At 40.7% G+C, this 15,153-nt stretch overlaps 1 protein-coding gene across 6 annotated transcripts in view; it reads right to left on the reverse strand.

Moving 5' to 3' along the window:
• LOC137427306 (rap guanine nucleotide exchange factor 2) overlaps positions 1-15,153 on the reverse strand; it is a 236,555-nt gene that overhangs the window by 10,480 nt on the left and 210,922 nt on the right. For 4 of the 6 annotated variants that reach the window (XM_068116715.2, XM_078778441.1, XM_078778443.1 and 1 more), the window contains 4 exons: positions 13,240-13,463; positions 9,374-9,514; positions 4,202-4,351; positions 2,268-2,397 (listed from right to left, as the gene is read on the reverse strand). In XM_068116715.2, the coding sequence (XP_067972816.2) occupies positions 2,268-2,397; positions 4,202-4,351; positions 9,374-9,514; positions 13,240-13,463 (645 nt within the window). The remainder of the gene's footprint in view (positions 1-2,267; positions 2,398-4,201; positions 4,352-9,373; positions 9,515-13,239; positions 13,464-15,153) is intronic. The other 2 variants (XM_068116716.2, XM_078778442.1) reach the window with 1 other exon arrangement.

Below are 15,153 nucleotides of genomic sequence, written 5' to 3' on the forward strand. Positions count from 1 at the left end.
CTCGGGGAATATATTATTGATTACTCCGGATCCTTGGTGTGGGGTTTCTTATTGACTGAAATTCATATTGATTGCGTTACGAAAGCGTATAAATCATAGATCTTTCTGGCGGAGTTCCTCTCACGGTCCGGGGGTCACCGAGACCAGGTAGTCACCGGGAGGACCACGTAACAATATTGACACATAAAGTCACCATATTGATACATAGAGTCACCATATTGACACATATAGTCACCATATTGACACATATAGTCACCATATTGACACCGCCACCATATTGACACATATCGTCACCATATTGACACATATAGTCACCATATTGACACATCGCCACCATATTGACACATATCGTCACCATATTGACACATATCGTCACCATATTGACACATATCGTCACCATATTGACACATCGTCACCATATTGACACATATCGTCACCATATTGACATATATCGTCACCATATTGACACGTATCGTCACCATATTGACACATATCGTCACCATATTGACACATATCGTCACCATATTGATACATATAGTCACCATATTGACACATATAATCACCATATTGACACATATCGTCACCATATTGACACATCATCACCATATTGACACATCGTCACCATATTGACACATATCGTCACCGTATTGACATATATCGTCACCATATTGACACATATCGTCACCATATTGACATATATCGTCACCATATTGACACATATAGTCACCATATTGATACATATTGTCACCATATTGACACATATCGTCACCATATTGACACATATAGTCACCATATTGACACATATAGTCACCATATTGACACATATCGTCACCATATTGACACATCGTCACCATATTGACACATATCGTCACCATATTGACATATATCGTCACCATATTGACACATATCGTCACCATATTGACATATATCGTCACCATATTGACACATATCATCACCATATTGACACATAATAATTGACACATTGACACATATAGTCACCATATTGACACATATAGTCACCATATTGACACATATCGTCACCATATGGACACATCGTCACCATATTGACACATATCGTCACCATATTGACACATCGTCACCATATTGACACATATCGTCACCATATTGACATATATCGTCACCATATTGACACGTATCGTCACCATATTGACATATATCGTCACCATATTGACACATATCGTCACCATATTGATACATATAGTCACCATATTGACACATATAGTCACCATATTGACACATATCGTCACCGTATTGACATATATCGTCACCATATTGACACATATCGTCACCATATTGACATATATCGTCACCATATTGACACATATAGTCACCATATTGATACATATTGTCACCATATTGACACAATGACACATATCGTCACCATATTGACACATATAGTCACCATATTGACACATATAGTCACCATATTGACACATATCGTCACCATATTGACACATCGTCACCATATTGACACATATCGTCACCATATTGACATATATCGTCACCATATTGACACATATCGTCACCATATTGACATATATCGTCACCATATTGACACATATCATCACCATATTGACACATAGTCACGATATTGACACATATAGTCACAATATTGACACATATCGTCACCATATTGACACATATCGTCACCATATTGACACATCGTCACCATATTGACACATATCGTTACCATATTGACACATATCGTCACCATATTGACATATATCGTCACCATATTGACACATATCGTCACCATATTGACATATATCGTCACCATATTGACACATATAGTCACCATATTGACACATATCGTCACCATATTGACATATATCGTCAACATATTGCTTCGTTCATCATACAATTCCATTGTTTTAGCACATCATGAAATGTAAGACCATGTATTTTACAGCTGCTCCTTCAAGCAAACAAATACAGGCCACATTGGACAAGTGGCGAAATTTTTCAAAACACCAATCAATGCAGAGCATTTTAACTGCATCATTATGTGAATACAAGCTCAGGTTACTTGCAGGTGCATTCCTAAAATGAATCAACTCAAGGTGTGACTATACAGGTGACAATCTGTCATCAAATTGCGTCAAAATGACATTTCCGTGTGCGCTACATTTTGCCACGTTTGGATGCAAAATCGTGGTGGATTTTTTTATGCGGACAAGGGCAGACAAGTGTGCAAAGGTAACGCTGATGCTTCGGGCGGAACAGTCAACACTCAAGGCAACAGGTACCTGGTGTGTCGTGGACAGTTGCCCGTTTGGCACTGTGAACATAACGTCGCATCCAGCAAATGGTTGCTGTCCGTCGAGTCATTACCCCCCAGCTCGGTGGCACTGCCAGTCTGTGCCATGCGCGCAACCACTGTACACACAGGTAAAGGTAAAATAAATTGCAAATGGTAGTGCATCTGCATCCAAATTATAATAAAGTACTAAATCACAGCTACATTATAAACATGTGGATACAATATAATCTTTAAAACTTGTGTGAATACGTCTCTGATCATTCAAACCGTATTTAGGACAAAAACACAAATAAAAATACATCTTGGAGATATGAGAAATAAATAAATGGATCTTCAAGAAATGTCGGACAAAAATGAAGACAAGGTAAATTAACAGATTTTGACGTAAACTAAAGGTTTTAAGCAGGAGGTACTGTGTGAAAGGCTCTTCCTGGTTTGGCACTGTGAATGCTCTGCAGCACTTCACAAATCTAGGCTTTATGGGACAGTGGCCAGATGGAAACCACTCCTGAGATAAAGGAACGAGTTGAAAATTGAACCATTTGGCCTGAATGTAAAGCGCTACGTCTGGCGGAAACTGAGCACAGCTCTTCACCCATCTAACGCCATCCCTACCATAAAGCATGGTGGTGGCAGGATCATGCTCTGGGAATGCTTTTCAGTGGCAGGGACTGGGAGACTTGTAAGGATAGAGGAAATAATTAATGGAGCCAAATACAGACAAAATCCTTGAGGAGAACCTGCTTCAGAGTGCAAAAGACCTTAAACTGTGGCAAAGATTTACGTTCCAACAGGACAATGACCCAAAGCTACAGCCAAAGAAACACTGGAATGGCTTCAGAACAAGAACTTCAGTCCTTGCTCGAATGACTCAGCCAAAGCCCAGACATGAATCCCATTGAGAATCGGTGGAAAGACATGAAGATTGATGTTCACCAATGCTCCCCATTCACCTTGACAGAGCTTGAGCAAATCTGCAAGGAAGAATGGGAGAAACTCCCCAAATCCAGATGTGCAAAGCTGATACAGACATACCCAAGAAGACTTGAAGCTGTAATCACTGCCAAAGAAGCTTCTATGAAGTACCTTTGCTATGACACTCAAGTATTGACTCAGGGTGTTGAATACTTGTGTTAAATGAGACATTTCTGTTTTTCATTTTCAACTATTTTGTAAAAAAATTCCCCAAAAAATTCCATTTCGACATTATGCGGTGTTATGTGTCAATCACTGACAAAAAATCTCAATTCAATCCATTTTAAATTCAGGCTGTAACACAACAAAATGTGAAAAACGTCAAGGGATGTGAATACTTCCTGAAGGCATTGCATAGGTGTACCATCGTAGAAGAATATAACTTTTTAAGTTCCGTCACCCCATTTTAGGTAAGCGTAAGTAATGGAAAGGAAGAAAGAAAGAAAGTTCAGTCCCCAGAAAAAGAGAGCCATTTCTACACGTGGGAGAATTACATCCTCGGTGGGTGTCGCCCAGGTAGCTCAGATGGCAGAGCACTGGTACGGTTCACCTGACGAACTGGGTTCAATTCCTGGGCTGGGCACATATACCTATTAATTATATACACGTGTACTAGTATATGCATACACGCACCAGAAACATACATAGAAGGTGGAATTAATTGACGGTAATTTGTGATACAAAAGCTAATTAACAGCAGTAGTAGTTTTTTTAGTTTTTTTGTATACAGAATCGAGGCTCGTGAAAGAGCTAAAATAACAATTAGGAACATACACACAGTCCAACAGGACGGTGCAGAGGCAGTGTACACTGTACAGGTACTTGCTTTACATGTTATGGCAAATTTAAACCTGTTACGTTTAGTTACCGCAAGATGCATTCGTTTCACAATAAGCAGCGAAGGCTTGTGCACAGATTACACCTTCGACAAGATAGTACACCAACCTCGAAGAGGAGAATGCTGAGGTGAAGCAGATGGGTCGGACTGTGAGGAGGTGATGGACAACGAATCGTCAGACTTTGGCTTCAACTTCTCTGAACCACCACGTTCTGCCAAAGAGAGGATTTTCTGCAGAGACTGTGGAGACGTCATGCCTGCCACGTGATATGGGAGAGGATGTGGGCAAAGGCCACGGAGCAACGGGTCGTGAGCTTCAGGATGAAGAGGTGTAGTGGTAATTAAACAGAGTAGCAGAGCAGTATGGTGGTAGGAGTAGAGTTAATTAAAATAACTGGATGAAAGGTTTGCAAGAAAGTAAGACAATTACAGTTTGGTTCGACATATCGGAAAAATGGAACCATTTGGATTATATTTCATCCACAAAAATTCACAAGCTACATATGGATGTACAAGAGATTAAACAATAGCCCCATGGGGAACTGACAGACATTTCCCCACGCTTTCTGAGATTTTAAAATAATTTACTTCACTTTGGTGTTGGGCTAGCGGCTCGGGTGCCGGCTTAGGATCCACGGATCCTGGGTTTGAATCTCGGTCGATCGCTGAATTAACGCCAGGGGGGTTGACTCAGCCTGTCATCCTTCCGAGGTCGGCTAATTGAGTACCAGTTCACTGGTAATTCCCTGTTTGTCGTTAAAGGCGGCAAAAAGGGTTGGCGTCAGGAAGGGCATCCGGCCGTAAAACATTGCTTCAAAAAGGGGAGCGAAAAACAACAACAACCACGGTCCCCGAAAAAGGCCAACCCCCGCTTGCGGGGAAAAATGGCCTCTAAAGGTGGTTTTTTTACTTTGAGGTGAAATGGCCCTTTTCAGCCTCTTAACGGGGGCAGATCCAGGTGGTGAGCACAACCTGATGATACCTTACTGTCCTCATGCATTGTACCAAATTTGGTCTGTATCGCTCAGGTAGTTGTGGAGAAGATGTTTTAGTGAAAATGAGGGATTTGGGAGGGGGCTCTGGCCCCCTATCTGGGGGGGGAGAAACGACCATGAGGAACACAACTTAAGGTGAGGGCATGGTCCCTTGTGGCAAGTTTGGTCTGGATCTGTCTGGTGGTTTCTGAGAAGAAGATTTTTGAATGAAATACCAATATTTGGGGCAAATATCCCTTTTACCCACCCTTATAGGGGGCACATCCAGATGGGAAGCAGAACCCATTAGAGCTTGCTGTCCTGATGCATCATACCAAATTTGGTCCATAATAGTCAGGTAGTTTGTGACGAGACGGTTTAGTCAAATGTTAACGGACATACGCATGCACATACATACATACATACATACATACATACATACATACATACATACGTACGTACGTACGTACAGACGAATGGCCGGACAACAGGATCCACTCTATGAGGTTATTTTGGAGAAATACGCAAGGGGTCAAGTCAAAAGGTACATCACTTACTGCCTCGGAAACACGGAACGCAACGGAACCGAAGTACGAGCAGATGTTTACGTGTGAAGCCATGTTCCCCATTATAATCCCTTTAATATGATGTATGGTCGCCTATTTCCTTGTACGTCCTCTTGGCCGAACAAACTAAATATTTGATTATACTTTTAAAAATTCTGCGTGACTATTAGCAAGTTTTTTTTGTAAGACCAAGGTGATGACAAGTGGTAAAGCATGTGGTGAGGTGGAAAGAACTGGGAAGTGGCCGTGTGCTGTGTGCAGGAAGGGTGTCGGAGTGAATTCCATTCAATGTACAATGTGCGCTGAGTGGGTTCATCAAAAATGTAGTGGTCTGAGAGGGTCATTAACCAGTGTGGCAGCTACATTCAAATGTAAGGTGTGCACAGAGGGAGCTGCAGATGAAGGAAATGTTGAGTTGGATCTTGGAGATGGCATGAAGCTAGAAGGTGTGAAAGCATTTTGCTACCTAGGAGACATGTTGAATGGAGAAGGTGGATCAGACTCGGCAATGGTTGCTAGAGTGAGATGTGCATGGAAGAAGTTTCGAGAACTGAGTGGTGTGCTGACGAGGAGGGGAGTGTCGTTGAAGTTGAAGGGAAAGGTGTATGCTGCATGTGTGAGAAGTGTTATGATTTATGGGAGCGAGACATGGGTAATGAACGTAGAGCAGCAACGAAGGCTGGAAAGGGTGGAAATGCGAATGGTTCGGTGGATGTGTGGAGTATCGTTGAGAGAGAGGAAGACAAATGATGAATTGCGAAAGATGATGGGGATAGAGCCTGTGATTGATTCTGTGAAGAGAAACAGGTCGAGATGGTTTGGTCATGTGTTGAGGAAGGATGAAAGTGACTGGTTGAGAAGAGTGATGGAAATGAATGTAGAAGGAAGTGGAGGACGGGAAAGACCGAGAAAGACTTGGCTAAAGATGGTCGAAGAAGAAATGCGGGCAAGGGGGTTAACAAGGAGAGATGCAGAAAATAGGGCAAAATGGAGAAGATCGTCATGGGGACCGCAAGGCTAACCCCCGCTCTAGCAGGGAAAATGGCCTTAAAATGCCTGTTGTTGTTGTTGTTGTTGTATTAGCAAGTTTGCATCGACATGTGTATTATGTCTCAGTCCCTAAAGGCAGATTGTGTGCATATACAACAGGCATTTTAAGGCCATTTTCCCTGCCAGAGCGGGGGTTAGCCGCTCCAGCAGGGAAAAAAAAATCCAGCGGAAGCTGATAAATATTACTCATTCAATGACTGATCGGAACGTTGGAGTGCGGCACATAAGGCAATGTAATCAATGTCACCAGTTGTGATAATGCAGTAATCGTTTTAAATTGTTAAAATTGAACAAGCGGTCGGACACCAAATTGAACGTCTGGGTTATCAAAAAGTCACGTGACATGTTTGTAACGAAATACAGCAAGCGTGCAGCCTGCTTCCCTAACGGCGTTTCCGCTTGCCCAAAGTTGTCCAGGGGTCCGTCAACCTTTACAGGATGCTCACTCAGCATTGTCCGGTTGTCTCCTCTTCTATTTGAGGGGGTATGAGGAAAAAGCGTGCGATGCAGTTCGACAAGACTACACTTCAACACTGCTGGCTTGGTGATATTTGCGCACAACCAGTGGGTATCGGGTTTGTCGTGGTACCGGCCTTATCAAGGCAGAGAAAACACACCTGTATCGGTGAGTTGAATGTACAGCAAAAATTAAATCGGACAATTAAATAAATAATTACCAAGGTTCACCATTAAGGAATGATTTGCAAGTGACAATGTAAAAATGATGTTGGCAGGGTAGTTGTCATCGTTCATATAGAGCATTGTGGCTGAGAATTAACGTCAGTTCTAGCAGGGACGTGGCAATGCCGCTGACACAGTGCCCCCTATAGGCAAGGTTGTCTGAGCAGGAATTTGCAATTTTAGTCAGGTTCACTATGTCAATAAATTATATTTCGTTCAAAATCATGGTAGATGCAAACCTATACATTTTTGGAAAGGTTATAGCATAAGGAAACTAAAAATCAATGTTTACATTTGGAGAGATACCTGTATGGCGGCCATTTTTGATTTTCAAAATGGCCACTGTAAAATACATATTTTGTTCTATTTCTGCCTCTAATTACCCTAAAAACTTTTTAAAAATATACTAAACCTATATTTTCAGGGACAAGGAATCCAATGAAAGTATCAAATTAGTGCTATGGGGAATGGTAAGACACGAATCAAAGGTTTTGAATTGCAAAATACTGTCTTTATATTCGCGATAAGTTGCATAATCAAATACATGTTATCAATTTGTACAGGCATCATTCTAATTTAATATTAGAATAACATCAAAATGTGTCACAATAATTCATATCACCAAACATACACAGGCAGTCAGCAAAATCATATATACACATGCAGTCAGTATAACTTCACATCTACACAGGCAGTCAATGACAAAATATACACAGGCAGTCAATGGCATCAAACATACACGATTACAGAATATGCCATTTAGAGTTCGTCATCACTGTCCTGTGTGTCGTATCCGACAATATAGTCCGCATCGTTTTCACAGTCCGTTCCACACAAGCAAAGGTCGGTCAAATTGATTGGCAAATCGAATTGGTCGAATGGTCGATCGAATCGAATTCGATGAATCGAATCGAATCGATCGAATTGGTCGAATGGTCGATCGAAGCGAATGGTCGAATTGGTCGAATGGAATTGGTCGATTGGTCGAATTGGTCGAATGGAATTGGTCGGAATTGGCAAATGTAAACATTGATTTTCAGATTTTCCATGTAATAACGTTTCCAAAAATGTATAGGTTTGCTAATCTACCATGATTTTGAACGAAAAAACATAGTGAACCTGACTATTTGATCGGGAAAAACACAATGATGCCTCACACTGCATGTGAAACGCCAGGATGACAGTTTGTAGCCGGGTCAAGATCGCAACCCATCTCAGAGTTGATTTTGCATCGCTCTATGCTATCACAGGGTAGTTAAGAAAATTCAAAAGTAACTGTCTCAAAAGTCATCAGGAAGATATATTTCTTTTAAACAAGACCGAAAGTCAAACAGCGGCGTAGCCGGGCTTGTAAAATATTATAAACCACAAACACACATGATTAGCTATTTAAACAGTCGCTAATGCTGTTTATGACATTAAACAAAGAAATTTGGAGGAATCCAGACATCCATGAGGTAAGTTTGACTTACAGAACGGAGGGAAGATCTACTGTAATCTAGATTATACCCCACAAGGGTTGGGTACGTACCGTTTTGTTGGAAGAGACGAAACGCCGATGCTTTTGATATTTGATGGTCATTTTAACAATCGGTTTGTTTGCGTTTCACACTGAATGAAAAATGTAAAGGTAGAGCATGGCGATTGTGATATATGACAGGTTTGACGATATGTTTGGCATGAACGGCATATAAATCAAAATGGCGGTGTGTGGAGACTCAGCCACCGTACAGCCGTAATGACATCAGACGTAATCACATCACCCTGTCATGTGACCAGATCCTCAGCTCTGATTGGTATACGTTTGAGGGGACATACATACAGAAGGACAAACGCTGTTCTCGACAGCTTTGCCCTAAGGGCTAAGCTGTAAAAACACAAGCAGCGCCTCGCGTTCAGATCGACCCCTGCAATAACTCTGTACAATACAAAGCAACGTGTGGATTCTAGCATAAGAGTGAGAGGTCATCCATAAACCAAAGGAGGACGGGAAGTGTGAAAAGCATACCAAACGGAGGCAGAGAGTTGAGTGGCACCCGACGGCCGGACGGGTGCAACGTGACCGTGGGTAAAGTTTGCTGCTTCGCAGACATTGTTCCGCTGAGCGAATCCATTGCCTTCAGTGTCTTCTTCTCAGTGATCCGAGGCACTATGGGAAAGGAAGAAAGGACGGGACGCAACACCCGTAGTCACGAGTTGTAGCTGCCATTCCGTAGTCTACAACAACTACAGAGGTTGCTTTGCTTGCCTGGAATTTCACCAAGTAGCAGGCTGCCAAATCCTCCACCCAATGAAACAAAATAAAAGGTTTCATGACACTGATTCAAGCTATTTTATCTGAGTTACAGTGCACTCTTATTCAATACAATGAAAATATAATACAATACAATGAAAATATAATACAATACCATTAAAATATAATTCAATACCATGAAAATACAATACAACGAAAATATAATACAATACAATGAAAATATAATACAATACCATTAAAATATAATTCAATACCATGAAAATACAATACAACGAAAATATAATACAATACCATTAAAATATAATTCAATACCATGAAAATACAATACAACGAAAATATAATACAATACAACGAAAATATAATACAATACCATTAAAATATAATTCAATACCATGAAAATACAATACAACGAAAATATAATACAATACAACGAAAATATAATACAATACCATTAAAATATAATTCAATACCATGAAAATACAATACAACGAAAATATAATGCAATACAATGAAAATTGCAGACCCTCACCAGGACATGTTTGCGTGGTGTATTTTGTATGGTGTTTGTTTCGTGTTTGTTTCGGATAAGGTTCATTTTTATGTCCAAGATGGCTGCGAAACCACACGCCATCAATGGCATCCGTTCATATGTGTAAGATGGTGGATATGCAGCACTTCTTGGTGAGGTCAGTCATGTGTTACACTTCCTTTGGTGACTGTACAGGCCAATTTAGGAGCGACAGTGTCTACCACAGGTGCAACATCTGAAGTCTCCTGTAGTTGTGGGATGATGATGTTTGTGGCGACAGCATCTGTTGCGCAGCTGCTCCAACCACTGGTCATCATGATGGTTTATTCCAGCCCATAAAATTAATGTCGCCATGTGCCTCTGCATTTAGCTACAGTTTCCCAAGTGTCCAAATATAATTTAAAAAAAAAAGATTACCATCCATGTTGGTTCCCTCACTAATCAAAGTAAGGATGAAGTGTCGAGGCCATTGCACTAGACGCATGTCATCACTCTGTGGCAAAACACATGACCTATGATGTCACCATCTTCACACTATATGCAGCAATGGTGTGAGATTGTATTTGTAAAACTTCGCATCGATAGGGTAAGAGTTTTCAGAAAAACAATATTTTTAAAATAGTCCTTAAATCCAATATGGTTGTCAAACAATATGTTTCAGAGAAAAACAATTTAATTCATGCAGTTTTTGCATAAAATCCAATATGGCTGCCAGACAATGTGACCAATGACGAAATCGTTATCAAACTTCATTTCCCAAGGCTAGAAGATCATGTGAGTGGAGTTTCGCATCGATATAGTAAGCTCTTCTGGAGAATAAGATTTTTGAAGGTTTTAATTTTCAATCCAATATGGCTGAAGATGAAGTCATCAATTTAATTCTTACATACAATGCTCATGTAAATCACGCTAAAGAAATTTCAAACTGATCGGATCAAGCATTCTACTTGTCTAATTACGACATCATAATGAAGGCACCGATGCCATCATCATGAATATATGTTGTTCCCCATGGGGAGTACTTGACAATGAGACATGTTTCAATTTCTTCCATGGAGCGATTTTGGAGATGTTTTCAATTTTTCTGACTGATTTTCTGACAAATCATTAATTTTCAAGTGCAAAGTTTTCAGTTTTTCTAAGATGGCACCCATACCATGTGACCTATGACATCATAATCACCATTTAAAAAATCTGCAGGAGGAAGCACTCATGTGGTGAAAATTTTGTGTCAGTCGGATTAACTGCTACAGAGAAAAGCACACTCACGTTCTGCGAAGACAGACAAACAGACAGATGAAAAATCACTCATAGAGAAAAACTTGGCAAAAGAGAACAAAGTAGAATGTCATCCAGTAGAGAATCATTTTGACCTCACAAAGAATTGGTGGTTGAATTATGTGACCTGATATGCAAATAGTCTTCAAATTTTAAGTTAATCTGATGAAAATTGACAATTTTACAAATTAGCCGAGTTGAAGTTGACCTCAAAAATAGTTGGTGGTTGGTTTCAGTTCGCTGAAATGCAAATCATATTCAGATTTCAAGTCAATCGGATGAAAAGTGAGGATTTTAGAAATTTGAAATAAGTGGTTGATCTTAGGCCTATGTTGACCTTGTGACCATAGTTGACCCCAATATATAGTTGTTGGTTGAATTCAGTTAACTGATATGAAAATCCCATTCAAATTTCAAATCAATTGGATGAAAATTGAGGATTTTAGAAATTTGAAGAAAAGTGGTTGACCTTTGGCCTATGTTGACCTTGTGACCTACGTTGATCTCAAAATAGTTGGTGGTGGAATTCAGTTCGCTGAAATGAAAATCCTATTTAAATTTCAAGTCAATCGGATGAAAATTGAGGATTTTAGAAATTTGCAGTGGTTGTTGACCTTTGGCCTACGTTGACCTTTTGGCCTATGCTGATCTCAAAAATAGTTGGTGGTTGAATTCAGTTAACTGATGTAAAATCCTATTTAAATTTCAAGTGAATAGGATGAAAATTGAGGATTTTAGAAATTTGAAAAGGTTCTTGACCTTTTGGCCTATGTTGACCTTTTGGCCGATGTTGATCTCAAAAATAGTTGGTGGTTGAATTCATTTCGCTGATATGTTAATCCGATTCAAATCTCAAGTCAATCGGATGAAAATTGAGGATTTTAGAAATTCGAAAAAAGTGGTTGACCTTTGGCCTATGTTGAGCTTTTGACCATTTGACCCTCAAAAATAAATAGGATTTTGTCGGACCACGAACTCTACCATTTGGTGAAGTTTCGTGAAGGTCGGTTTAAAATTGTGACCTGTAAGAAAGTGTAAGTGAGCGGACGGACACGGACGGACGGACACACACACACACACACACACACACACACACGGACGGACGGACACACACACACACACACACACACACACACACACACACACACACACACACACACACACACACACACACACACACACACACACACACACACACACACACACACACACACACACACACAGGAGTGATCAACATAAGTCAAAAATATATATTTTTTGCCGAGCAACAAACAACAACAAATGCAATACCCAGTCTTCTGGCGAGGATAATAAATAAATGTGTAAAACATTCAAAACAATCCTCCCCTTCCCCAACTCTCCCCACAACATGAAATGATGTACGTACGTATGACTTCGAAAAGCAGCTCTCCCTCTCTGTGCAAAGTTAAATATAAACAAAATATTTTCTAACCATTTTATCAGAACCTTGAAATAATGTGAATTCCCTCCCTCAAGAGGAACTTTGACACAGGAGGCCATTAAACCAATAACACATGTGCAATGGTTGTCAACCTAGAGTTGTTTGTGCGTACGCATTCCTTTTCAAAGCCTGAGTGCTAAGCAAATAAGCAGCACGTACCATTTTAAAACTCCTTGGTACGTCTCGGCCGGGGTTCGAACCCGGAACGGACGGACCTCTCAGACCCGGAACGGACGTTTTAACCGTTATGCCACCGAGTCTAGTGACGATGTTCATGTTGGTGCCGTAAACCGTACTCCATCAACCACCAATAAACATCGACAACATCAAATAGCAATATTATTTTCTTACGTGTATTCGCTGCGACCTCGCACTTCAGTGAAAGCGAAAGCAGCTGATCTTCATCACGCTCCACAGAAAGTCCGGCCAAGTATTGGCGTACACGGCGGGCCATCAGCGCCTCCTCGTAGAGCTTCTTGGGATTGAGGAAGGAGGAGCGCCGATGCCGTTTCTTGTGCCCGCCGCCAAGTGCGGGGTCCAACGAGCCAACGCCCGCACTGCCTTGACTCAAAGACCTGCACACGTGCATGCGACACAAAACACGGTTAGGTCCTGCCCAGGGTGTGCGAAGAGAAGCTTGATTATTGGTCAAGGGAAATGAAAAAAAAGCAGGAAATTAATTGCAAAATCCCAAAGCCCTTTACTTTTATTTAAGGATCCAGAAAATTATTTAAGTGATCAACTAAGTTCTTTCAGACGTGTCTTATGCATATTCGGATGACGCCGGATCACAAAGAAAAGGAAAATTATGAGATAAAGAAAACGACCTCGCTTGTTCACAATCCCAAACTCATTATTAGACTGTCTGACCATGCAACGGGAGACGAGGTTTTGCAATTGCTTCTGTGTGTCTGTCTGTCTGTCTGTCTGTCCAGGGCCTAAATTTTTACCATTTCAGTTTTTGTCTTTATACTCTCATAATAAAGCTTTGTTGAAAATTTGGAGAAGACTACGTAATAATTGGGTCAAAATGTCAAAGGGAAAAGTCATAGCGAGTACAAATCGGCATTATTAGCCCCGCCGCCGCACAGCAGCAAGAGACGACCGGTTTTTTTTTCTTTCACTTAGGTGTTTCTTTATTTATTTATCATTTCAGCTTCGGTGTGTCTGTCCAGGACATAACTATTACCATTTGAGCTTCGGTGTGTCTGTCCAGGCAAAAACTGTTAACATTTGAGCTTCTGTCATGAAATTATGAAAATAACCTTTATTATGAAAAAATGGAAAACATGACGTAATAACTTCTACACTTTTTTTCTTGGTTGCTATTTTCGTCAAGTTTCATTTGAGTGGATGTCAAGTCAAGTTTTTCGTATTAATTTAGTCAAGCAAAGTGGATGCTGACAGGCTTTGTATTTTGAGATGCTTTCTCGATTTGTCTGTGCAGAGATGGCACTGGATGGCATCGTGAAATGCCAGAATGGAGGCAACTGTGCTGGAAAGCCCACTCACCCCAGCCGTTTCCACTTTCCCTTCCTGATGTGCAATGGTGCAAGGAAGGGTCAAAGAAAGACCAAGTAAAGAAGGAAAAAAAGAAAGAATAATAAGCAGAAAGTCAAAAAGGCAGGAAAACAGTCCAGATAGGTGAAAGGAAATTAACTTTCATAAAAACATAATCATGATTGGTTAAAAACATTTACTTTTACTCTGCAGGGTCTGGAGATCATAGAAGAGGTCACACACAAACACACATCTTATATATATATATATATATATATATATATATAAAAGAAAGTTTTTGTTTGTTTGTTTGTTTGTTTGTCTGCACGCGCTAATCTCCTGAACGGTGAAAGATAGGAGGAAACCTCCAAAACAAAAAATGTCGGGACGGGCCCCGGGAAAGTTAGAGGCTAGGTGGCGAGGCCGGTCGAGGCCCACTTCGGCCGGGCTGGGCACATTTCACAATTAAAAGCTGAGCTGAATTATTGTAGTCAATCTTCTATGGCCGCGAGAAAAAGCTGAATTATAGTAGTAAATTCATTCAAAAAGAACCAAAAATGTCGGGACGGAAACGAAGGTTATAGGCTAGGTGGCGAGGCCGGTTGAGGCCGCTTCGGCCGGGCTGGGCCCATTTCGCAATTAAAAGCTGAGCTGAATTATCGTAGTCAATCTTCTCCGGCCGCGAGTAAAAGCTGAATTATAGTAGTAAATTCATTCAAAAAGAACCCGGGCAACGCCGGGTGCTTTCGGCTAGTATATATATAT

This window comes from Myxine glutinosa, chromosome 5, assembly GCF_964187855.1.
Source record: "Myxine glutinosa chromosome 5, kmMyxGlut1.1, whole genome shotgun sequence".
In the NCBI taxonomy this organism is placed as follows: domain Eukaryota; kingdom Metazoa; phylum Chordata; class Myxini; order Myxiniformes; family Myxinidae; genus Myxine; species Myxine glutinosa.